The sequence below is a fragment of the Pleurodeles waltl genome, chromosome 5 (assembly GCF_031143425.1).
Source record: "Pleurodeles waltl isolate 20211129_DDA chromosome 5, aPleWal1.hap1.20221129, whole genome shotgun sequence".
Lineage (NCBI taxonomy): Eukaryota > Metazoa > Chordata > Amphibia > Caudata > Salamandridae > Pleurodeles > Pleurodeles waltl.
In genome coordinates, this window is record NC_090444.1 from 1,664,331,122 (window position 1) to 1,664,357,906 (window position 26,785).

Sequence of the window (26,785 nt, forward strand, 5' to 3'; positions counted from 1 at the left end):
TTCATTTTGAATCCGCTTTACCGTGTATTGGTTGTCAAGCTCCTAACAAAATGGAGCAGAGACTGGACACAGAGCCATAAAAGCATCAAGACCGTAAAAGACGTGAATTATATAAGCTCTAAATAAGACGTAACAACCCCTTGTTTTTGCGATTTCGCTACGCCCTAAAATGGACACTCGTTTTCTAGACCAATTTTCATACGCCTGTGGCAAACCCCTCAAGACCAATAAAAGACTCACACTTTCGCCATAACATGCCAGTTTATCAAACAGAGGTTTCACCTGTATAAACTACTTGCACAAAATCAAGTACTCCGAGTTACTCAAACATTTGCAAAGAGCAAACAGCTTCTTACAAATATTCGCCTGCATTTATCTCCCTGAATTCCGAATAACAGTCTCTATTTGGCGGCCAGGCCTGTTGTGAAACTGCCTTGTTGCCCTGTGCTTGGCTTGCCCTCCCTAGGATCCTAATGCATTGTGCATTTCCGGATTGCTCTAGCGGTCATTGGCTCCCTGGGCCACGTGGAAGGACCGACAGAGGCCCCTCAGCTGATCCCTTGTTCTTCCGTCCACATCTACTAGGCAGCACTTTTTCCTGCAGTCATAGAAGCCTGTCGAGGACATTTATAAGCATAACATCTACCTCCGAATTAAGGGTACCTTGCATGCCTGGTGTTCAAAGGACTGCAATAAAGGCACCTAAGATTATTAAAGCCCATTTCTTGCCAAGCAGATTGTTGACGGCGGCAAAAACGTGCAGATTTTCGAGGCACGAAACATTAGCAATACTTATTTATCCCTGCCTCCTTGGACACATTTTGCCTAGCGGGTGAATGTATACAATTTAATTTAAGGACAAGCAATTTCTGTATGTGTATTCGCGAGTGGGGCAAAAAAAAAAAAAAAAATCCACTATTCGGGCTAAAGATTATTAGATAAAGGCATCTCAGCTTTTCAAATGTTTTTGTCCTTTGAGTGGTCGAAGAGAGAAGTTGCCGGATCCGAACAAAATAGGAAATGTATAGCTGGATGCCATGATCAGACAATGGTTTATGGCAATTCTATTACAACCCTATTTTATCATAGGTCAGGTTTCGATACACAAGTTTAGGATTCTCGGACTAGATTTATGTCCCAAATGCAGGTTGTGCAAACAGTCTTCCGTTGTATTCTGTGCCACAGCAGCCATTTATTAATTCTGCTGAAATATTGCCTCTAAAAAAATTAAGCCACACAATCATCAAAAGGGCAGTTTTTATTGCTTTTTCGCTTCACTACGAATCAGACCATTAGACAAGTTGGCAAATTGAAGTCCGTATGGTACTTTACAACTTTTAATTGAACGACGAGGCAGGTATTCCAAAAGAAATCGTTCCAGTACGACCACCAGTTATCCAGATACGGAAACAGAGTTCAGCGTGACAAAACAGTCGCATAGTTAAAATGTTGGCAGTCAGGTACAAGACACCGTTAGGAAGGATAGGTGCATCAATTTCAAAATTACACAACACACTATGAAAACATTAAAGATTACACTAAAACGTAAAACTATACTGCCGTGCATCCTGTGTCTGCTTATTACACATATACTTACAAACCTAAAATAAAAAAGTATAAAAATAAAGATCCATATTACACGTCCCCACATCCTTTTCAAAGTAACAGCAGGCATCCACAGCATTTTAGTCCACATACACTATCTTGTACACAAAAACAATGTGGCAAAAAAAAAATCTCAAATCTCATGAAAATATAATTAAAGTAGATTTCAATTACGAGATCTACAAGAGAATGTGATTAGTGCCAAATTACAGACGGACACATTCTTAAAAAAAATAAATAAAAAATAATCTTTGGGTTACAGTTTTTGCCCTGGTTGATTATCAATGCATGTTGGAGTCAACTCAACTACAAGAAATAAATGCCCGTGGATGGACGGGCCCCAGCATTTACTTGAAGGCAATGGAACTCCGGCCCATCCAGAAGCGAGTTCTTGGCCCCCACTCTGGGAAGGAAACACTATTTGTGTGACAACACCACCATACCCACCAGAAACCTAGAAAAAATATTTATGTACTACCTCAAAAATACATGTCCTCTTAGTTTATCACCACATATATTTAAAAAGACATCAAAAGTATCTGCACTTCCCGCTCCTTAATTGTGTACTTGCTAGAAAAGGTAGTGAGAACTGCAAATCTGAGGGGTGGAGAAGAGAAAGATGAACATGAGAATATCATCCAGAACTCCAAAAAAAGAAACATAATTAGCAAAGGATTTCTTATGCACAGAAATGTTGCTACATAGTTTTAAAGTATCCATGGCTAATCTATTCCTTAGAGACATCCTATATAGATAGACAGACTTATACATGCTTTAACCATCGTTTTTATGCCCAGCATTGGTTTCTTGCCAATCAAATCTTGAAGGTGTTTTGAAGCAACTATGTACTTTTCCTACTGGGAGGATCTGGAATGGAACATGGCGTCACTCTGAACAACAGTACAAACATATTAGAACTCATGATAAATTATATCAGTGCAAGACTGTTTATAACCAGTGCTAAGAATAGCTCACTTTTGATGAAGACTCAGGATTTTACATTTTCACGAAGATGTATAGATTCGAGGAGACAGAAGCGGTCTCAACTCTATGAAATGTTTAATGTATAGCGTCAACTCCGACAGCCTAACTCGAAAAACCGATGCATCTTACGAACAATATTGCAGAATTTGGAGTAAGAGTCCTATCTTTTGCAAGAAGCCTTTAAGACCTGTGATTTGCAAATTTTAATGGGCACTTTTGAAATATACGTGTAAATCTTTGTCCTCATGCAGGTCAGGCACCTCAAAAATTATTTTACAAGGCAGTATTTCAAACGAGAATACAAAAGTTGCAGCATCTCTCGTCCATCCCCTCTCGAAACGAAATGCTTCTTTCAGGTACCTTACTGGTGATAAGGATTGATTTTGGCATCAGCATAATCACTTACATTTTCTAGGCAACACAAAGCAAAAAACGTAGAGACGACCAAAGTACAACATATACATAGGGCAAAAGCCCAAACAATTACTAATGGCAACATATATACAACTGATGTGCAATGCCTCCAAGCCTTGAGTTATTGATTCGTACTATTGAGCCATCAAAGATGCCACAGGCCTTATCACAACAAACGTCACTCACAGCACAGATGTAGAGCATGGAATTCAGCATGGAATGGCAAGCACATATTCTGTGCTACATCATTAACAGTGGCACACGGACAATAAACAAGAGGGCCGATAGAAAAACAAGTATCTTTCGGCAATCCCGTATAAAAACAACAGAACCTGCACCAAGCCAAGGAAAACTTTGCTGAATGTTTGGCAGCAGCTCATCTTCTGAGCTTTTTGTGATCTGTCAACAGCATTTATCTTATTTCATAGCAGAATGTAACCAAGAATAAAACGCATACAAAGCATGTGGTGCTTAATTTACTGTCGAGTTAAATCCCCGGCTCTAGACCACTAAATAGTATATTGTGCCTTGAACTTTTGTGATATTATTGAACTGGTCTGATATGATTGAACTGGTTTGATCAGTGAAGTACAGATTTGTGAGCACAAATAGCAAACACTAGGCATTAGAGTGCGGTAATCACTCCAACTAACCAGAAGGCACCGCAGGTAGGGACTACAAGTCTTCAGTACTCTTATGTGCCAACGCCAAATAAACAAGGCGAAACTCGAACAAGTAACAACGCAAAGTATCAGTCCTCAATCCGTGCCATTTTTTACGAGTCAAAATATACAGGATTCTTTCGCCCCCTTCCAGCAGATGTAAGCAGAAGAACCAAAGCAGGAGACCTCGGTCTCAATAGTTTGTAGGCGTTGGTCAAGAGGACTATGCCCAGCAATCCAAATCTTCATGGTCAAAATATCCAGTGGCAAAGGGCAGACGGTGCCATCCAAATAGGTTTGAAGCTCAAGGCAAAAAACTCAGATTCTGGGCACGGAATGAGCAGTCTTGTTTTCAAAGGCGGCTGTACGGGTTTATGCATAGAACTCTTCCTGCTTGATTGGCTTTTCGTATCCACCATTTGTTTGCTTGGTTTCTTCTAGGCAATAGCTTCCTTCGTCTTTCTTCTTCATCCTGTACAACATAAACCCAACAAGACAAATGGCCAAAACCAGTCCTGCCACACCTCCGGCGATGACCGCTGCAAAGCACAAAGGAATGGGTATAAAGTGTTACTGGGTAATGTATTAGTTTGGTGCAAAGATTTTTTTCAAAAACGATATAAATAACTGTTTTTATACAAATTCAAAATAAACCAACCACCATTTAAACTGGGCTTCATTCCATAGCTCAATAGGTCTTTTGCTGCAGACAAGATGGTCACCTGTTCGACTCAAATGATAATTTACTTAGAAGAGACTGAAAAGGAGGGTTCTAGGACCACACAGAAGCAGAAGCGAGAAAGCAGTTGGCATGGAGACAGCATTAATTACTCAGAAATGGAGACTACAGATACTTGCTTCAAGCCACATGGATGGAATAAGGAGATCTATTAATTTGCGGGAAAACCTAAATGGATTTTTTCCCTCCATCGCAATATCAACTATACCTCGTCTGGATAAAGACCGCAGACAGTTGTAACTTAGCTTGAGGTAGAACCCTCCATGACCAAGCCACCAAACATAGATGGGAGAGTTAGGAAATTCACCTGTTTGACGGAAACCAGTAACAACATTTCAGGATGAGGTCATGCAGTCCTAACTTTTAACCACTTCAGGTTGTTAGGACACAAATTACACCCAGTATAGCAATCTGTAAATATTGCAAATCTGAAAGTAAATGTAATAAAAATGCTGTAAAAGTGCGACCCTCCTTTTATGGAGCCTGACCAGTCACTGAGCTAAATCAGTAGAGGTGATATCTGATGACAACACCCATCTGAGAAACCCACCCGGTGTCAGTCTCCCAGAATCCTGTTTCTACCTGCCACCAGCTAACATTCTAAAGCCTGGACCAGGACAAATACTGTCCAGAGAAGAGCCTGGCAGTGAGTGGGACTAGTGAGTGGTACTTAAGAATCCCACCCTTATTTGGCAGCTTCTCCATATTCTGCAACTCCCTCCCTCTTAGCACACTGAGCTCCTCTTGGCCCTCCCTCCACACCCAAAAGGCATGAAGTCATGCAGCCCTATCTTTCAGGACCACTTTCGGCCAACACGCACTCAAACGAGCGTGCCCGCTTCCCACTGGCACCCCTGGGCCTTCCAACAAAACATTCCACTGTTAGCCAAACCACTCCCCTCTCTTCAGTCATTAGTGCCAATAGCTCACAGCCCTTGCTCCTAGTGTTCATCCCTTCCTCAATCAGTGCTACAGGTGCGCTGCCCTCTGGCCCAACTGACATGTTCCCGATTTTCACCTCCTGCAGCCTCCAATGGCTCAACAGCAAATGCCCCTCCAAGTCGGTCTCCATGTGCCTTTTATCGGTGCTGAGGGCGGATGAATAAACCGTGGGTCCTGCAAACCCAGGGTTTCCCACCATTCCCTCCTTCCTTCCTTTCCCTTCTTGTCCACCCCATTCCCCTCTACTCTTATGCCCCTGGAAGTTCAATACCACTGTTGCAATGCAACTCCCTGGCTTTTCACTTGGTGTACATTTGGATTCCATTAGATGTCGCCAGGTTGTACCACAAAAACCAGAAGGGGGGGAATGGAGAGTGCTTAGTGAAGAGGACAGTGCAAGCAGATGATTGGCCACAGTGAGAGGGGACTTCTGCTTATGATGGGCCTGGGGTTCTTGTTGCAAACTGATACCTGGGGGTGGTGGGGCAGGGGGATGAAGAATGGTTTATGTTGGGCGTGGGCAACATATGCCATGTAGGAGGAAGTTGAATACATGCATATACATAGCACTGAAAGCCTAGTCTAGGCCACATTGGACTAGGCGATGAATAGGCAAAGCCTCTAAAACCCTGTGGAAATAACTACTTTGAATCCAGATGTTTGATGTCCTAGAAGCCAGAACCCCTGGAAAAATGGGCAGCATCCCTGGCTCACTCACTCTTCAGCTGTAGGTTCACACTTAAATGCACCCATTAGGAGAGGCTGCCTACAAGCACTAAGAAAGGGGATGGGGAGAGTTCCCTGCCTTACAGGGAGTTTATTTGGCTAATAGTAGTGTTCTTCAAATCATGTACCATGATTTCCTAACTGTGATCCCAGCACTCCTCTTGCTGTCACCCAAACTCATTCCTACTCCTAACTTATTCCTTCTGCTTCCCATTACCTCTCATACAGCCTCCCTACTGAAGAGGAACGCCACCCAGACAGAATTACTCGTTATTCACTGGAGAAGAACTATCATTTCGGGAAAGACTGCCCCTCAAGGTTAATTCCCTCCATCTATTTCCGTGCCCACCTCAATTCATCAAGGGGCATAAATCACTATTAAAAATAAAAATGTAAAAAGTATATTTTTTTGTACTAAAAAAAAAAAAATAAAATAAAAAAAAAAATACAATACCTGCCAAAACCCCCTTTTGCTCCATTAGTCCCTTAGAGGTTTCAGAGACTCCATCATTTTCCACTGCAGTTCCGATCTTTGGAGCGGATTCTTCTGGCATGGCCGGCTCAATGGAAGGTTCAATGAAAAAATCCGCCTGGAGGCATAAAACAAGTATACATTATAATGTGCTGCAAGATCGGTCCATACAGCACAGCAACCTCGAACAAACTAATTCAGATTCTCTCTCCACTAGGGTTAGCAATAAACATTTTAAGGGCCAACCTGATATTTAAACAGCAAACCTCCAGGCAGACACTTCTGAAGGATCTAGCAGTGCTACACACAAAGCTGGAGCGATTACCTCTAAGAGATTCTACATCTCAATACTCATTCCAACCCTTTGCAACTGGTTAGGAGTGGACCGTGCGGCTGTCGGGACAAGAGAACACATTATATATATATATATACACACACATATATATATACATATATATATATATATATATATATACACACACATACATATATTATATATACACATACATATATATATATATATATACATATATTATATATACACATACATATATACATACACATATATTATATATACACATACATATATACATACACACACATATATATTACACACACACACACACACACGCACATACACACACACACACACAAATTTAAAAAAAGGCCTCACAACCCTAACCATGCATCACGAGCTGCGTCAGGCGTGTTCATACAGGTTTTATTTGTTACTGCAACCCTCGAGCATGGCACGCGCATAACAGTAGCAAGGGGGGCATTTCAAGGAGGCAGGGGCGCCGTCAAAGTTAAATATTCTTGCGAGCCGAGCAGAGTTAAAGTTTGATGTTCTTGCTTTTTTAATCCTGTAATTCCTCCTTCCCAACACGCTGGGAATCAGAATATAACATCCAAGATAATCCTTGGAGGGGGGAAAAGCCAGCACGTGTCTGATGAATTTTCAACCAAAAAAAAAAGACTACACAAGACTTTCTGGCCGAAAGTAGAGGTCTGCCTGGTTATCAACGAATGCACCCAGATAGCAGTGGTGACCAAAATATAAATAAAACAAAGGGCTGCTCTACGAAGGTCTGCTACATGAACACATCTGGACCTTCACCTCCTAATATGTTCCTGTGAAGAACCACAGAAACATTTTAGGGAGGTGAAGCTACAGATTTAGCAGGATTTGGCAAAAGCAGTGGAAATTGTTGGCAATAAACAGCTTTTGCTACAATGTTGCTTACCAATAATCCTGCGTCTGAGATAATCATGTGATCAGAAACCCTGAGGAATTTATGCTCTGCAGCTAAAATGTCAAACCTTTGGAGAGGTGTATAGGAGCAATTTCTGAGCCGACAAAGTACAAGGTGTTTGTCAGAAAACAGATATAAAATTCTAGGGCCACCTGAAAAGATAAAAAGCATCACTGCACAAGCCCCATTCCAAAACGAATTGCTTTTTAACATGTTCTCTCCACAATGAAGTCAAGCTCTTCCATCGATACCCAGTCCATTCTCTGACAGGTGAGAGCCTAAGACCACCAATGAAAGCACAATAGAGGCACGACTTAGATAAATTAGGTAGACACTCTCCAAACTCCACAGATCTTCCAGGGATGACCTGCCAAGAACTGCCACTCCAGACTGGATGCACTGCTTGAAGCCATTCGCAATGAGGAAGACTATGGGCCAGATGTAGCAACCAGTTTGTGAGTCGCAAACGCGGTCGCAAATGGCATCGCAGTTACCATCCACTTCAAGTGGATGGTAACCCACTCGCAAATTGGAAGGGGTCCCCATGGGACCCCTTCCAGTTTGTGACTGGACCCCAAAGTATTTTTTGGGACCACTCCCTGCCCTGAAAAAATACCGAAACAAAAGGTTTCGTTTTTTTTTGCAGTGCAGCTCGTTTTCCTGTCAGGAAAACGGGCTACACTTCAAAAAAAAAAAAACTGCTTTATTTAAAAGCAGGTCGCGAACATGGAGGTCTGCTGACGTCAGCAGGCCTCCATGTTAGCGAGTGCCCATACTCGCTATGGGGCCGCAATTTCCGACCCACCTCATGAATATTCATGAGGTGGGTCATTGCGACCCCATAGCGAGTTGCAGTCGGTGTCTGAGACACCGTACTGCATTGGGAATTGCGACTTGCAATTTGCGAGTCGCTCCGACTCGCAAATTGCAAGTCGCAATTCCCAACTTTCGTACATCTGGCCCTATATGAATTATTGCAAGTTAACAAAAATAATCGCACTTCAAAAAAGGATTGCACTGCAGAAAACAAGTTCTGTCTGGTCTTGTACCCGACCAAAAGGGAGGACAAGATATTTAATGGGCTGGAGTAGTTCGAGATTCAGAGACTGGTGTTGAGGTCTCCCTGCTCCGCTGCCTTTTGGGAAGAAGAGTTGGGATGCCCACTCTGCAGTTACTTTGAAATGTGTTTTCCAATCCTACCTGTAGCACAGGCAATTTACAGCCACTTGCGGAAGTGAGAAAGCTTAATTAACGAGTACCTTAAACAGTATTGTTCAAAAACTAAACATCTTGTAGTCTCAAACATAAAATTAAGTTCTGGATAGTATACAACGGCAGGAACCTGGAAGAACACACATCTTTCTCCAGGTGTGCAGGTTAAAAATGCCATCCCGGTGTCTGACGCTGCAATGTTCACAGGACAGTCCCAACCAATTCTCAATATTTAACATTTTAAAGCAGCAAAACGCAATACAAGTTTTATAGAAGCAATCTGATAATGGCGCTGCATTCAGTCCTTATTACTACATAAGTATAGATATCCACCTAAGCCACAACGATCACACAGTTCGATCTCACGAAGGCAAACAATTCTTTTAATTCTTAAACCCATGATGGGAGTGCGCCCGTCTTACCGCATCGTTGTCCACTCCCGAGCCTTCGATATCTGCAGCGTCTTTGCGATCCTGCTCAGAATTATCATCAAATGCCACCACAGGGATGTTAGGTTTGCTGTCAGTAGTACTAGGCGGAACATGGATTGTAGTTTGCTCAAGAGCTGTGTCTTCTTCCAAAGGATGAGAGCCCTGGGTTGGGAGGGGGGCAGCATCATCGCTTTCTGTAGCATTGCCAGATTCAGGATGATGAGCATGGTGGACATGACCGTGTTGCACATCTGGAGCAACGCTGCTGGTGGTTTCTGGATGGTGGTCATCATGCATGTGCGGAACAGCAGCTTCAGTTACAGGAGCAGCAGTGGTTTTTTCATGATGGTGACCATGGTGATGAGGGTGATGATGATGCTTATGAGGCTCAACGGCCTCGGTGGAGCTGGCTGCTTGCGTTGAAGCTGCTGTAGCGGTTGCTCCGTGAGGAATATTTGGCACTTCTGGGAAAATGGCATGAGACATGGTAGAATTATCTGCATCATGATGGGCTGCTGGCATGCTGGTTGGCTCGAGGAAGACCGCAGTGTGTTCTTCTGTTATGTTTTTCTCAGCAGACAGGTGTGTCTTGTGCATTTCTTCATTAGGGTCCACTATAGGCCTTTCAGTTTCCACAGCTATGGTTGTAGGAATGGTTTCGGGTTCTTTTGTCATCTCTCGTTCCGGGACAATCGGAGGTTGATTTTCTGTCACCACTGTTGGCAAAACAGATGTTGAAGAGGGGACTGTAGCTTCTTCTGCATTACTGACATCAGGGATGGCTAAAAAAGAAAAACGAGAACACCATCACATGCTGCGAGTTTGACTACTTTCGACTAATACTACCTTGATGATACAGGAGGACAATGTCGCATAAAACAATATTACACCAAAGCCAGACAAGGAAGGGTTTGGGGTATGAAACCCCTGCTCAAGGTTTTGGCTTCCTTCAGCCTAGCAGAGGTAGGCGAAGTATGGGCATTTTAATATTTGCTCCTCCACCTCATGAGAAAGGAAGGGTGTAGATCTGTCCCGCAGCACACAGAGTCCTAGCCTTCGAATAAACAAAATAAATGGTGTACGGCTGCTGCTTATATCACCAATTTTCATACTTGTTATTTTGGTATCTTACTTTTTCAGCAGCATCTCTGCCCAGCCCATGCTGCTGTATGGACTAATGAGTCTTTTCTGATTAGACCCACTTTTTGGTGTACATCCCGCTCGCTGCCCGTATGGCTAAGCTAGTTAATCTTTGTTGTATATAATTTGTGCACGATCTCATAAACCCTCAGCAAAAAACACTGTTAGGCACTGCGTCCTACAATACAATAAACTCCGCTGTGGTAAAAACACAAACACACACAACAGGACAACACTTCACGTAAACGCTAAAGACAAAAACACCCTCCCAATACGGAGTAGCTTTTTACCCTTGCGGGTAAGCACTTTAGCACCCCACATACAGGTAGTAGGAGCTATACAATTCTACAGTACAATTCTGAAGAAAATTACTATCCATACAATAATAATGTGTTTACGAAGATGTTGGAGGTGCCAAATCAAACTATTAAGAAAGGTTTTAGGAAAATATAAACACACAATCTTTTAAAAAACAGATTTGATAGATGGCAGTTAAAAAGTTCGAATGGTTACTTAAGTCTCAGTATCTACTTTATTTGAAGGAAGCAAAACTTTGCAGGAGTTGCAAAGATATGTTATCTGAATAGTTCTAAAACATTTTTTAAAACCTTAATTTTCCAATTAAACAAACAAAGCAGTGTATAGAGTATCCAAGACAGGACTTTTCAAGCAATATACGAGCTGGTACATCAAGACACCGTCCTTCATACATTGTAGGATAACTTTTTCGGAATACAAATCCCTTCCAAAAGTTTACATCGAACATTTGACCCAACGCCCACAATCAAACTCCCCCTCTAGGTGTTTCCTTCCCCCTCATCTTCCATTGAGCTGTCCTCGTCCAAGGTCCCCTCCGAGGACTCAGACTTCAGGAGTTTATTGCATAGATCCCTCCAAACCTCGAGGTCCTCCACCACCTTATCGTCCTGCATAGTGTGCTTTATATGAAGTTCACCAGCTAAGGCCCATTCTCTAAGATCCCTATGCCACCGATTAGGGTCAGGAGCCCTTTGTCCCATCCATGTGATGGCTACTCGGCATCTGGCTAGAACCAGTGCCAATTGCAGGAATCTGTATGCCATCTTTCTCCTTTTTGGACGATGCATGTCCCCTAACAGACAACACTGCAGCGTTAGTGCTAGATTTATGCTCACAGTTCTCTTTAAGTCAGTGTGCACCTCCCAGCAGCGCCAGGCCAGCTGTAGGAAACCTGCGTTACCGCCCCCAGGACACTTGTCAGAGCGGAAAGTGGACATTCTGTGAAGTGCCTCCAGGGTTACATATGCCTCTGCAGGAAATTATAGTGGATTAATTTAAAGCGGGCGTTACAAGAAACTGTGTGTGGTGAGTGTTAATACAAGACCAGTCCACCGCCCCCAGCTGTTTATCTAGGTCAAGTTCCCATGCAGCCCATGACCGTGGGACACGTCCCATCCCCTCCATCCAGTCTCATTACTTTACATAGTAGCGTAATCAAGTGGCGACCTGCTCCACACAAGAGTGTCCCAAGAGTGGACATAATTCTAGGGGCTTCGGGGAACGTGGGTTATATTTCCCTGGCTATATCCGCCAACCCAGCAAGATGTAGGAAATGGCCCTGGCCCAGTGAGAATGTCGTACATGCTCCTCAGATGATACAAAGGTCTCCCAGGACATAGGTCCCTGAGAGTGTCCCTGTGCGCCTCTTCTGCTTTAGCAACCTGCCATTGCTGTAGTTACTTACTCCATTAGCTAACTGACCGATTTTAGTATCCAGACAGAGCTCCCTGTGAAACTGGTCTCTCTTCAGCTTCTTGAGCAAAACTGTTGCCATATAGATGCCATACTGCGCCACCTCCCACGCCCAGTATGGGCCGGCTGTAGCTCTGGGACTCCCAGTCAGGAAACTGAAATGCGGCTCACAGCTGCCACGGAAACACTGGCAGGTAAAGTGTGGGTAGATGCGTATGAGTGAACTCTAAGGGCGCTACAGGACTGGGGAGGAATTAAAGGCTAGGTTGACTGGGAGCTTGGGAAATGACGCCCTGTCGGCATGTTCCTAGGCCACACCCCTGTTCTAAAACAACTTTAGGATATTTTGCAAGGTTGCAATTAGTTAAGAGTTGGTTTAGAAAAAACTGCAAAATAACTTTTAGAGTACCAGGCGATTTGGAAAGGATTTTAGAATCAGTACTGCGGTTGGGGTTAAGAAATTTCTAGCTAAATCTACTTCTGGACTTTTAAAAATAACGTTGGCCATATGTTTTTAGAAAGTTGTCATTGGTTAAAAAAAAAAAAAAAAAAAAACAGGAATGTATTGAATGATGTGATGGGTGTTGAAAGCTCTATGTTTTCATGACACTTTAAATAATGGAGTTAGGGAAAATAGTTTTGGTACAACATCGTGCCAAGCGTCAGAAGAAAATTAAGGTGGAGAGTTTGTTGAAATTGATGGAAAGGTTTTGTGTGCCAGAGTAAGCTGGCCTCATATAGCCAAGGCAGATAGCAACATGTAGGGCATAATGAAAAAATAAAGATACTCACGTGCATAACCGGAGCCGGAGAACATGTCTTCATCATCACCACCAGATCCATCTTGATCATCAGGGGGCAGATTCATAGTGTCATTCTGGAAAACACAAAAGTGATCGAAGACATTATGAACACAACTTGAGGAAGTACATGGAATACAACACAAGTCGTCATGTACTCCGAACAGTAGTAAAAGGGTTCAGATGTTAACTATGCAAAAGCCTCAATTCTAAATCTACTTCGCACATTACTTTTTCCAGTTGCTGAAGATAAACGTTTTGGAAAAAAGTAGCTAGCTTAGTGGAAAATGCTGAATTATTGTAAAAGCCTCATAAAATCACGCATATAATTATTTGGATGTTTAACAAACTTTAACTTAAGCACAGTTCAGTTGTTCAGAACTACAGTAAACCAAAAACAATTTACTTGAGTAGGAAAACCATGTCCGATTACAGATCACAATGTCTCTTTTGGAGGACTGACCTCAGAGAGCCCTAGTCGGATCCCACGGATGGAGAAACTGATAGTCGATCCTCACTGCACCCTTGACTGCTGGCAGTGGAGCCACAGATGTCCACCTGCCATCTGTGCATTGCCATAAGAGGATACAAAAATGTTTTTCTGTACCACAGTTGCACAGTAGTGAGATTGACATGAAAAAGCAGAAAGGAGGAAAAAAAAAAAAAAAAAAAAAAACGCAACATTTATTGTAAATCCAAGTACAAGGAGCGCAGTCCTCTAAGATACAAAACGTAAGATGGATAATACAGTGATAGCGAGCGGTATACATGTTAGGACACATGCGGTCAAGCCACATTGGTAGCTTTCCAGGGCAAGGAAGCTACTGCTTGAAAGGAAAGGGGAAATTGGTTAATTGTTTAAGGATTCATGGTACTAGTTAACGTGTATCTGCTGGGCACTTCCAATGAAAATGTGCATGTGTCTATTGGTATTTCTATAGCCCAACCAGTGATAGAACGCTGTACATTCATGGGGAAGCTGCCAGATTAAACAAGATCTTGTACATCAGTTGGGCTTTTACAATTTGAGATTTGCACAATCTACAAATTTACAACTGGAGAGGCAAGGTTAATAATCAGGCCTCAAAGGAGGGCAAGTAAGACATTGGATAAAGGAATACATAAAACAGACAATTGTCTGAAATAAAACAAGCACTGCCAAAGCCAACAGGTCTAGCTATTTTTAAAGAAGCAATTGTATTCACAACTTCCTTAGGCTTAAATGAGCACTTTATCGATGCAGGCGGCAATACTGTAGGCGTTTTCTAGATGTCCCTTGTATTAAGCAAAACTGTTTTCTGTAGCACACTGCAGTACTTTAAGCCATTTCTGGAGGTCCCCTAGGGATATCTCTTTGTTTCACTAACTGCCACCTCAGGGCATGAGAATAAACAGACTGCAGGGATGACGAGATTTAGGTATAAGTAAGTTATTGTAGGCATGGTAGACACATGTGGTCGGTAGGTATAGGGAATATGGTGTTTTAGGTATGGTAACTATATTTAAGTATACACAATACTTATGTTTGGCAAATATGGAAGATATGTTAGGTAGCTTATGTGGGATACATTAGGTTTGCTAGGGATGGTTTACTAGTTATGGTGAGGAGGGTGGTTATGGTAGGCACGGTGGTTATAGTAAGAATACAAGGTAGTTAGGATAGGAAGGTACAGCAGGTATGTAAGCAAGTATGTTGCATTGTCCTTGAGAAGCACAGTCATGTACTGCTATATGTATTTTGAAATCAACGGAGAGTACTTTGTGGCATTTTTAAGGGTAAACGCACACACAACCCTTTATTTGGTAAACCAAAAAAAAAAAAAAAAAAAAGTGAATTCAACAATATACTATAATGACAAAGTACAACAACGAATGCTAAAGGGTATAAGTAGACAGCACTGTGCCTTACATTATAACAAGCGTAGGGATCAAAATAGCAAGCAATACAGTCACAAAGCAGCAATTAATATGTTTGTGTCTGCAAAGCACATAAATCAAAGAACACACAATGGTACTATAACTGGAGAGGGCTGATTTAAAGTCCACCGTCTATACTTCCTTATGCTCCATCGATGAGAAGACCTTTGACACAGCCATGGCTGCAAGTAGGTGAGATCTACTTAAGAATAGTACTGCACAAGCCAAATAAACTTTTTAGTATATGCACTATGAAAAAATTGTGATCGTTTGAGTAGCTTTGTACCACTATTACAGTGCATGATTTAGACTAAAATGAACACCAGTAAGTTGGGAAACTCAAAGCTTGGTCCAAGAATCACTGCGCGTGTTGCATTTGTTGCAAGACAGCCAGCAAAGCAACCAACATACACAGAACTATGGTATTTAATCCCAGTATCGCATTTGTATGTGTCTTTACAGAAATGCAGTGTCCTTCAGGTATCAGACTCTGAATGCACGCCCTTAACTACACTAAAGAAGATACACTTCATTCCAAACACAAACTGCACCGTTAAGTCCCCTAGTTCCATGGGAGGGGGGAAATAATAATAATAACACACCACACACACCACATCTTTTGCAAAAATCGACTCCAAAATACAATCGTGACAGAATCTTGACCTCAGTCAAAATGTGATTGACATCTCTATACAATGGCTGAAGAAGGCTGGCTAAAGCCCTCTCCATATTTTGTTAAAACATGTTGGCCGTGGCAGACCTAAACAGGTTGCGCACTCACATGAAGCATACTATTGTTACAAAGCATTGTCCATATCCACAACAAAGCCAATTGGTCCCACTTTGAAACTTGTTGGCTTTGGCAATTCTTTCTGGTGATGCTGTATAGAAGAAAGACAGATTTTTTTTAAAAAATGTTTTTATTATGATGAAGCCAGACGTGTACGCTTTATCATAATAATAGATGATACTAGCACAGAGTCATTCAGAAGGCGAGCATTGGCACAATGAAGTATGCATGTGCATGCCTCACCATGTATGCACGCCCCTACTGATAGGCATGTGCATCAGGTCTTTTTTCGCATTGCCGTTCTAAGATAGTGGACACCACTTGGCTGTGTAAATATCCAAAATGATTTTGACAAGGGCAAAAGCACTTTTTTTTTTTTTTTTTTTTAAGTGGAGTGTCCAGCAGTAAGTTGTAACTGCTAGGATCTCGAATTTGGAGCGAGAGGAAGGGAAGCAAAGGACAGCAGGGGTGGCAACAACAGGGTTGGGGGATTTATTCAAATAAACCCAAGGAGGAGTAAGCAGTGGACAGGGTGGTGTGGAGCTGTAAATGGGAGGGGCGGGGAAGGGTTGCTACACAGTATGTGGGGGTGTATGACTGGTTCTTAGCCTGAGGTCCAAGGACTCCTGGTGTGTGCGAGGTCTACTGAGGGGGTCTATGACTGTTTTACAAAATTAAATATATAAAAAATTAGTAAATTAAAATTGACTAAAATATATACAAATAAAAAAAAAATACAACAATTGAAAATGTGAATTTTTTCCTACATTTGATGATGAATTACACAAAACATTTCAATATTTGAGCATTTGTTAGGTGTATACTTGTTTAAGTTTTTATGTAATGTTTTGAGGTTCAAATCATTAAAATTGCTTAGGCCGTGTCTCCCTGGCTTCTAAAAATTAATCAGTGGATTCCCCAGTTTCAAGTAATGATGTAGTGGGGCAACAGAAGTCAACAGGTTAAGAACAGACATAAGACTGTTAAATCAAATAAAGAGCAGGGGGAAGTACAAGTGGGTGGAGAAGGAAGCAACACAAGTGTGTTGAGTGGCAGTCATAAAAAGTAACACAAGGGAGATAAAAATAGGGGGCAGGTGGGTGAGGGAGGAGTATCCCAGAGATCCTGAAAAACACATGCACGGCCATGCAGGTTTTAAATTAAAAGAAAAAAGTAGTTCCCTAAATTAGAGCAATGCAAGGATAAAAAAGTCAGCAAATCAAAAGAATGGTAAAGAGGATATGCTCTAGAAATGGGCCAAATGCAAGATGAAGAAAGAAAGCCATCAAATAAGAAAAAAGTGAGAATACGCCAACCAGTGGAAGCAGTGGGTGGACTCTTAGCCCATTGTATGTTCCTGGCATAACCACAAACGTTCTTTTATAATAAGACAGCTTAAAGCAGTCTTGTGAGCTGTAAACAATGGTGCAAATCCATGTTTTTATTGTGATCCAATTAGAATTTAACATGTAAGCACCGCTGGTAAATTTATTTACCCACGATTTACATAATTTCGTGAAAAACAGCAACACATGGAAAAAAAAAAAAACACACAAAAGAAAAACCCATTCAATGACCTGTTTGAGCAAACTTTCCTTTCACAGTCCAGATCAAACTTGAAGGTCATCAAGACATCTATTGTAAGCAAAAATAACTAGCATTGGCAAATGCCAATAGGTCTTGTCTATGTAAGCTTTGTTTTGTAGCTATGTTGTACAGCATGGCTAAACAAAAAAAAAAAAAAGGAAAAAACAAGAAGGAAAAAACAAATGCTATGAAGTTTGCCAAGCTTGCTGCATCATACCTTCTCCCCCCCCCTTTTAATTACTCCACCAAGGCAGCCCGGAGGGAGGAATGAAGGTGACAAAGAATGAGGCCACATGAAAGGAAGGAAAGCCGAGGGAAAAGGTAACAAGGAAGGAGTGAGACAGGAGGCAACACAGAGCGGTGGAAGGCAAGGAAGCAGGTGGGCAAGCACACGGACACTGGAGGGAGTTGGGGGCAGGCACATGGTCACCGGAGGGCAGGAGAGAGGGGCAGTGGGCAAGCACACAGAGGGTCAGCAGGAGGCGCTAGGGCAAGTAGAAGGACAGGGTGGGGTAAGCGGATGGACAATAAAGGGTCAGCAGGTGGAAGAACCAGGGAAGAACACTGAGTGGGGAGAAGTACACAGGAAAGGAGTGGTTAAACACAAAAAGTAGCATCGGGGAAAATGAGCAGTGGAGGACACATTTATTTAATGCACCCACACTGAAGGACAAACAGAGGAAGGAAGCCTGCAGAAGTGGACCTATAAGAAGCAAGAAAACGATTGGCAATGTAGCCAAAAAATCGTGAGCAGTTGGCGGCCTTTGAGCCCAATGTAAGATTATAAATGGTCTCACAAGAGAGTGCATCCACTGTCTTAGGCGAGGACTAAAAAGAAGCAGATATCATAACACCTCGTGGCTATCTAACTGGGACACATTTTTAGAGTACAGGCAGGTCCTTCTAGATAAAGAGTCTTCAAAAATGGGGGGGGGGGAGAAATTTAGGCTCTGTACAAAAGAAAGTTTATGCAAATAATAGTGTTTTGTTTTAAGCACAAAAATGTTCATTTTATTTGTAAAAAGGTATCCGAACATAACTGCAATTTTTAAATACTTCCAGACATATTTAAACATTGCTAACTTAATAGAATAGTTATGGAAAATTCAGAAAGGGGGGGGGGGCTGATTTAATTTTTTTCACCCTCGGGGGGACTCCGCACTAACAAGTCTGAATGCTACTGTTCTAGATTAACTGGCTGAATGGTGATGGTATGACGTTTCCTTCTCTTTCAAAGGGAAAGCTATTCTACTGCAGTGTTCACCCTACTAGGATGTGTGAGTGGATTAATGACGAGGTCTAAAAATGGTGCAATATATAAATTATGAATCATGAACTCTGCGCTATCAATGAAGCTGAACTCCTGCATCGAGTTTACAGTGCTGCAGAGAAGTACGGCTGCAGTGCTTACAGGTGGGACCACTGCATTTCCTGCTGTGCCTTTCAGCAGGGGCTGAGCCTGTGCACACACCCTAGTGACTGATTCACTGGATGCAGGTGAGGCCCGACATGTAGTTCCTGATGAGTCACAGCAGATCCTGCATGGGACTCACTTCAGGGTAAGAACGGGCTGGCACTGTAACCACTTCACTAGGTGCACCATCTGCAGCTAAGCTCACTGCTTGCTTGGCTACTATTACCTTCAGCAATCAAAGCAGCTTAACACCTGCAAGCCAGGAACCACCATGTGTAGCCAAGGGTATGAACAGCCAGGTGTGTACAGGTTAAGATTTTACTGTGCAATACCCCTTGTGTGATGTATATAGGAAATGTTCTAATGTATACTATGGATACTACAAACACCAGTGTGTAAGCAATTATTATAAAATAATCTATATGGATGAGAATTTTGGGCAGCATCTATTGATTACCATAGTTTTCATGAGACCGCAAACTGGGTTCTACTCATACAGTTGTGAATATAATGTGATGGTCAAGTCTTAAAAAATGCATCAGAAGATAATCAGATGGGCAGCACCAAGTAAGAGTAGTTGAATAATGAATATTTAGCAATCTGGGGCTACCTTCATATGACATGAATACTGTCACATAGATCATGCAGCCCGAATTTTCTTCACTCGCTAACACCTGAAAGCCCTAGTCAATGGCATGGAAGACCGCTGAGTTTTCAGCAAAACAAGTCAGTGTCAGTCACTGCATACAAAGACACGGCGGTAAGCAAACGGTTTCCCTTTCTTCTAAAGATTAAAGAGTGTTTCTCAGAGAAACAAGATTAAGTTAACTGGGAGCAAGTTAGGATCTTAAACACAAAACATTTGAAATAATGAGAAAAACTCTTCAGAGTACAACAATTTATCGGTTTAAGGTGGGCTCCTCTCCAATTACCAGTTACTAAGATGCAAATCAATGTCGTTGTACAGAGCTCATTTGCCCTGCCACCTTAAACGATCACTATGAACCTGCGTGTTTATACCATGTCTAAGCCTCCAACCACAACTTCCACGATATACTTGCCCTGTAAGATCATTTTTGGATCTGTTTTGCTTTTGCACACAGTCGGAAGAAAGAACCAATGCTGGAACTGGACCAGAAATAAATCCGATATTGTAGAGACCCCTACCTTTGAAAACGTTTAGTGAAGGATTCCTAAAAATGTCCTGTATAGTGTGAATCTCTCTCAATGGCAAAGGAACGCATATTTTTTTTTTTTTTTTTTTTTGGGGGGGGGGGGGGGGGGGGGAGGGTGTCACCTCACTGTCCTGATGCTATGCCAGTTACTCTGCGAGACCCTAAAAAGGGGAATTCGTGGCCTCAGCTGCAGCATGTTAAAAATCTGCACCATTTCAAGAACAGCAACAAGGACCGTGCTTGGCGAATTCAGGCTTCTTGTTTGCTGCGCCTTAATTCGGCTAAGGCCATCAATTATTTCTAAGCATTTGTTATCATCACATTTTACATCACACCGTGTGCGAACGAGGCTTTGAAAACTCCGCACATTTTGTTCCTAATGTTTCGCTGCTCCCATGAGCCACTAATTCTTATTGTGGAATCCCAGCCCGCCATTAGAAAGTGCAGCCCGACTACTCCCCTTGCGAGGGCACACTGAAAACCGAACGGGCAGTCCACTTAACCTGGGCAGGGCACTGAAAACGACCAGCAGCACTAGCTGCCATTTCATGAGCATTACGCACGATGCCTGTGACCAAGGGCGTGCGCAGAACGGTCATCCTTTGCGCATGCTCGAGCAAGGAGGGCATTAGGGCGGAGGAGTCAAAGGAAGGCGCAAATCCGGGTGCTTCTCGGCTCCACTCTGAGGGGTCGCTATGTAGGTTTAAGGAAGAGTCCGCGAGATGCTCTTCTAAAGTGGGAGTCTCATATGCCATACATGAAATCGAAGGGCAGAACAAATCGCGGTTTCACGCCTGGGAGGGCACGTGAATGCGGGAGTCAGTCCTGTGTCTAGCTGAGCCTCCACCAGGCTAGGCACGTTTTGGGTCAGAGCTTTGAAAAATACAGGCAGGTGGCCGAGCCCGCCAGTTCTTACATGGTCAGTCAGATGTAACTGGCTGCGCGCCTGGGCCAGTCACCTACCAACACCAGGCCTCTAGACTGCTGCAGCCCACATGCTGCACATCTGGCCCAAGTGTTTAGGGAGGCTACAATCCGGAGCCTAGGCGGTGCTTCGTGAAGTCAGTGGAGTGGCGTGGGTTCAAGAGGGTTGGTCACATTTTGGGTAAATGCTTGTGGAGGATGGAGATAAAAATGTACCTGCAGGGCTGGGATTCCCACTCTGCAGATTTGGTGGAGCAGAAATTTAAAATAAATGAATGGCTGTGGGGTTAAATCAAATGGCCCACTTGAAATTATTGCATCTTTCTCTGACAGCCCGTGTCCTGCAGGTAATGGGCATCACATTAATAAATGAAATGTGGGGAAACTGAACTCCAGCTATACACCATCGGGGAGGAGGAGAACATCCCAACCAACACTTCTTATGTGTGGAAATGGCCGCTTTATTGGAAAACAGGTGCACTCACAATTCAACCTTGGCCTTTGCCTCACAAAACTGTCTCACTATACATTTAAATCACCTAGCATAACTCCCTCCCCTATCCCACCCTCCCCAGCCCTTCCATCTTGACCTTTCCGATCTAGTACTCTATTAACTGATCCAGCTGTTTATTCCCCGTTGAAACGGTTCTTATTCTTACCAGCCTTGTGCTGCAACCCAACAGCTGAACTTGCAACTCGCATAACTCCTAATGCAATGTTTCCTTGTGGCCTGCAGTGCCCCTCCTTTTGTTGTCAATGTGTAGTGTCAGGTTCACAATTCGTCCGTATTTATGCCATGTGACACCCTGCCTCCATCTGCACCTGCTCCAAGCAACAACTGACAACCATTGCTCACCCCGTACACCCATTTTCCAAGGAAACAACCCATCCTTCCACCACTCCCTTGCCGGGCACCCTGCCCCCATACTCTTCCCCACGGATGAAGGGGGAGGAGGGATCTCTACCTACTGCCGCCAGCCATAGGTCGCCTACCAAAATGGTAGGCAACTATGTAATGGCAGCTATAAATACCCCTTACTGTAGCCCACAACGTAGCCCAAGTCCATTGGGCTGTACCACCTTCCCAAAACTACCTGGGGTTGCGGAGGGTGGGGGACCTCCCTCCGGTCAGCAGTCCCCCCCTGACCCTCCAGGACCCCCACTCCGCCCAGGCCCGTATCTGCTGCTTTGAGGGGAGCTCTTCAAAGTAGAGAGCACCAATGCAGGTGAAGTGAGAATCCCTGGTAAACAGATGTTCATCCGGGGTTAGACATCACATATCAGTTAGAAATAACGCATTAATAGTATTTAGCCACACATTATTCAAAACTGCTACCAAGACAAGTGAACAAAACATGCCGACTCAGGAAGCACTGAGTCATGTGAGCCGGGTTTGCTTGTATACAAAAGGTGTGTCCAATATATGCCCAATATGAGCAAATCGATGCCAGATTTTCAAACTATTCACCTAAGATAACAGCACATACAAGGAAAGCAAGTTCCACTCACTCCCCTGGCCAAAAGCCGTTTGGAGAATCCGGCACAGATGAACTGACCAACTGGGACTTACACCAAGCACACCCGGTATTCTATCAACAAGGATGGAGAAAATATGAAGGAGCAGGTTTTCAAGAAGTTAAATCATTTTAACTGTACGAATATTGAAACTCAGATGAGGACATTGCCCCAAAGCTGTATTCCACATACTACGTTTTGGCACTGGGTAGAAGGTCAACAGCTCGGGCAGACAGCTGGCACTCTAAAGGTTTATCACAAGAATGGCGGAGCAGTACTTCCAATCCGAGGATTAAGCATTTTCAGTCGCACAAAAAAATAAAAAATAAAATACTGATATCACATGGCACAAAGTGTCTCTCCACAGGTCCGAATGAGTTTGGAGACTGATAAAGCCATCTCTCTTTTGCAATGCCACATTGGAAGTGATGATTGGCGCAAATAGTTTCCAAATTAACAAACTGCTCTCCTCCTGTATCTTCAGTTTATAAACTTGTATTCTGGTACCTCAGACCACTTGGCTTCAGTGATGGGAACCAAGACTGCACTTACCAAAAATAATCAAGCTGTTAAATCAATACAAGGGACTGGATGACTGCTAACCTGGTTACATTGTTCATCTGGTAACTTGATCAGAGATGGGGTCAGCTGCCAAGTGGCAGCGCGAAAATGGTGAATCGGGTATAAAAAAAAAAAAATAAAAAAAAATGAAAGCTCACAGTTATGGTGATCAAGGCTTTCCTATTGCTCTGCAACTGCTCTTTGATGAAATACAACAAACTTTATAAAAAATAAAAAAAAATACAAATTAAAAAAAAAGCTCTACGTAACGCAGGCATTTAGTTCTGAGCAACGCAAAGGGAAGTTGGAAGCATAGTGGCCCAGTGGGTCTTTGTTTGCCTAACACTTTCACTCAGTCACGCATTTTAGCCACAAGTGCTTTGTATTCTGGGCGCCGCTCAGCCAACCGCAGGGGCTTAAGTGGCAGCGATGTGGGTATCAAAACTGAATTTTACAACTTGCTATTCACCGGAAGAACGTGACCAGCTTTTATCAAAGACAGGAGTGCCCCCACCCCCAAGACATGATCACCAAATTTCATGCACTGACGTGATCTGCCTTGGGGAATTCCTCGCTGAAGTGCCAAGTTTGAGACCGGATGGAGCCATAACTTCAAGTGATGTCCTCAAGGCAAACTGACTTCAGGCATCCAGGGAAGAAAAACTAAACAAAACGAGAAAAGGCTTTTCAATCTGATAAGATTTATTTATTCAGTTTAGCGATAGTCTTACAAGGAACAGCGGGGGCTGGGGGCCGTTAAATGGACAGAATCTCTTGTTAAGTCTAGTTTTTTTTCTTCCAAAGTACAAAAGAGAAACGTGGAAATGCGTATTTATTTGCATTTTATCGAATACCAATACCTAAACCTGGATAGCCCCAACTGCATGCAAATATCTGACATTAACTTGGGGGCACTCACAAGTATAAATTCACTCTATAAAACAATAGTAAGAAGTGAACGCCTGGTTGCAAAATGATTCTATTCATCCTGGTACTATCTGTGGTGTTAAACTATAGCGGCAAAACAGCCTCGCGGGTGAAGGTGTGCTCTACAAAAACTCATAAGAATTAACTTAATGCCTTGAGATCAGAGTTGAGATGCTCCACAGTCTTCAATAAAAGCTCTTGTCTTACATTGTCACTTCCAAAGGTGACAATACTGGCAGGTCATTAATATTTTATAATGCTTTGATTGTATTAGCCCAGGTGCATCTCATCTTCAGTCTCCTCTCCAGGAAAAGATCTAGAGCAGAGGCTGTATGTGGGTACCCACTATAAACTTGGTGATGTCCCCAGTATTGTGGCAAGATTACAATGGCGCGTGTGAAGAGGTAAAGGCAGAAAAAAAACTTGATCAACAGAGAAATTATCCAGAGTCATTGGTGGATGAGGTAACGTTTCCAAGGTCCATGTGTAAGTGGAGCACCCATTTCAGGATTCCTCTTTGCACTTTGGTACTTCTTGCCCTGTTAAACCTAAAGCTTCAACTAACAGAATCAAGGGAATAAAAAAAATAAAAAAAATAGCTGGGTAAGATTTTCACAAATGGACCTGGGAAACGCGAGTGCTCTGCGAAAGTGACAAATGTAAGCATCTACCTTTTCCTTTTAAGAGCGCACACAATGTCTCTGTAATTGAACAACTTCTCCAGACACCTTTTCCCTTTTATTCATTTTTAGGTTGAGCACAGCAGTGCGGAAGTGCTGCTTCTCAACCTGTTGTAATCTATTCTGTGGGCTTTTACCACACCCAACACTTTAATTCGTTCCTGGGCCTGCCTTTCAAAAATCCGTTGATGTCGTTGGTAAATGTTTTAAGTTTGTCCCGCCTTGAGGCTGGTTTGTTACCGCAAAACACAAAGGTATTGGAGCACTTTTTTTTGTGCAATTTTATAAAGTGAAAACTTGATACAAAAGGTATTATTACAGCGCTTTATATAAGCGCTGGTTACATTACACAAGAATAGATTCATTTTTGTTAGCAAGGGGAGATTAATCGATTTGCTGTGAATCACAAGATGTTGAGCAGGTGCAGAGACTCGAACCGTGTCCTTCAGCTCTTAAGTCAGCAGCTCTGGCCCCTACGCTGCATCCTCTACCCTAGGGTTCTTTGTCTGGTGCATTTTGGGGGCAGTCTGGGAATAACTTTTTTTATTTTTAATATAGGGTCTGGTAATACAGTTTCTGCCATTTCGCAGCGCTGCAAGGCTGGTACCATTCATAAGAAAAATCGCTATAATTCATTTGCAGTTAACCGTGCCTCGTGTTATTCTCTTTGCATACAGTCAATGTTTTTAAAAGTTATGCTGGTATTGCCTATGTGGAACGATTTCTTTAAAAGTTTAACACAGAAATATATGGCTGCCCCCTTTTCTTCGCTCCTAACTCTTCTGACCCCTCATTCTCCGGGTTAAATGCCACAAAGGTGCCGCTTTGTGGCTTGTTTAATAGTATAACAGTTTTTAAGTAAACACACTAGAAAGGGTTGCATCTCTAAGCTAACACAGCCCGTTTGTAACAATGAGGCAAAAACACTCCCAAGATGGTGGCCTCGTTGTGTGCTCTCTCCTGCAGCGACATGCACGAGAGGGTTGCTTTGGCACCTGGCATAAATCCACTACACTCCAAACCAAAACACACAGGTAAAATACATTGTCATTTACAATGCCAATAGCTCCAACTCTCACAAATGCAAGACCTATTGCATTACAAATGCTTGTTGGTTTTGGCATACCTTCCCTCAGATCTTTGCTTTCATGCTTTTGATCCATTTTTAAATATACCTTTCTGACGAAGCTTTGACAATTAGAAACTGACATTTTGTGGGTACTGCAAGGCCATTCAATGCGTCAACTGGCCCCTTCCCCCTAATCCTACCCTCCACCGATCATACTTCCTTTTGCATAGAAACGTTTGATTCTCTCTCTCATTCATTCCATTTGTTCTTCACTCGTATCTCATAAATTCCCTGCATCAGCCAACTCTAAAATTACAATATTTAGAGACATTCACATTATAATCTCCCACAAAACATGATCAATAGTTTGGTTGGAAGTGTAGTAAGAAGAAATACAAATACATTAAGGGTAACTTTGAAGTCCTCACGTGAGACGTTATCTGTTCAAGGTCAGCTAACAGGACATCAAGTTGGATATCACTAATGGAATGTCAGACCCACCATGCTAATCATGCCAGCTTCTGTCAAACAAGAGCGGAACATTTCTCAGGCTTCACCTTCTATTTCGGAGGGCTACTTCCCATCTTTATATGTCACACTGTTTTTAATGGGATATGGCTCCATGCATCGACTAACCTTTCTGTGAAGAACGGGGTCCTTGTAGGCCGATCTTGCCCAATGCCATGGCTTCTACTGGTGTAAAAACCCTTCCACCTTATGTATTCTCTATGGATTTCTAATTTTTGACCATCTATTTTCTATCGAGGGGCTCATTTTGATCATAATGCATGCCAAAATGCTCCACCCACCTGCACCATTTTTTTTAAATACAGCTACAAAAGATAAACACCTATACCTTTCACTCAGCCCTCATGCACTTGTGTGTACTTTGAAAAGACCGCAACAGCACAGTTACACGGGGAAAATGTATAGCCTTATTTATATGAAGTGTACTTCTAGTGGCTATTGATCGAATACACGGAAGCACCTGAAATACAAAGTGAAGACTTTGACAAAAATTAGAAGAGAAACTTACTTCGCTCTATTTGCCCCAATGCAGTTCGCATTCGCCTTGCCGGCACTTGCAGTAGAATGTTCAATCTACCCACGTAAAA

The 26,785-nt window shown here is 42.7% G+C and overlaps 1 protein-coding gene across 1 annotated transcript in view; it reads right to left on the reverse strand.

Annotated features, from left to right (window-relative positions):
* Positions 1-1,243: 1,243 nt before the first annotated feature.
* SDC1 (syndecan 1) overlaps positions 1,244-26,785 on the reverse strand; it is an 84,431-nt gene continuing 58,889 nt past the window's right edge. The window contains exons 2-5 of the mRNA XM_069235991.1: positions 13,104-13,188; positions 9,432-10,222; positions 6,527-6,662; positions 1,244-4,204 (exon numbers count right to left, since the gene is read on the reverse strand). Coding sequence (XP_069092092.1) covers positions 4,038-4,204; positions 6,527-6,662; positions 9,432-10,222; positions 13,104-13,188 — 1,179 coding nt within the window. The 3' untranslated portion in view covers positions 1,244-4,037. The remainder of the gene's footprint in view (positions 4,205-6,526; positions 6,663-9,431; positions 10,223-13,103; positions 13,189-26,785) is intronic.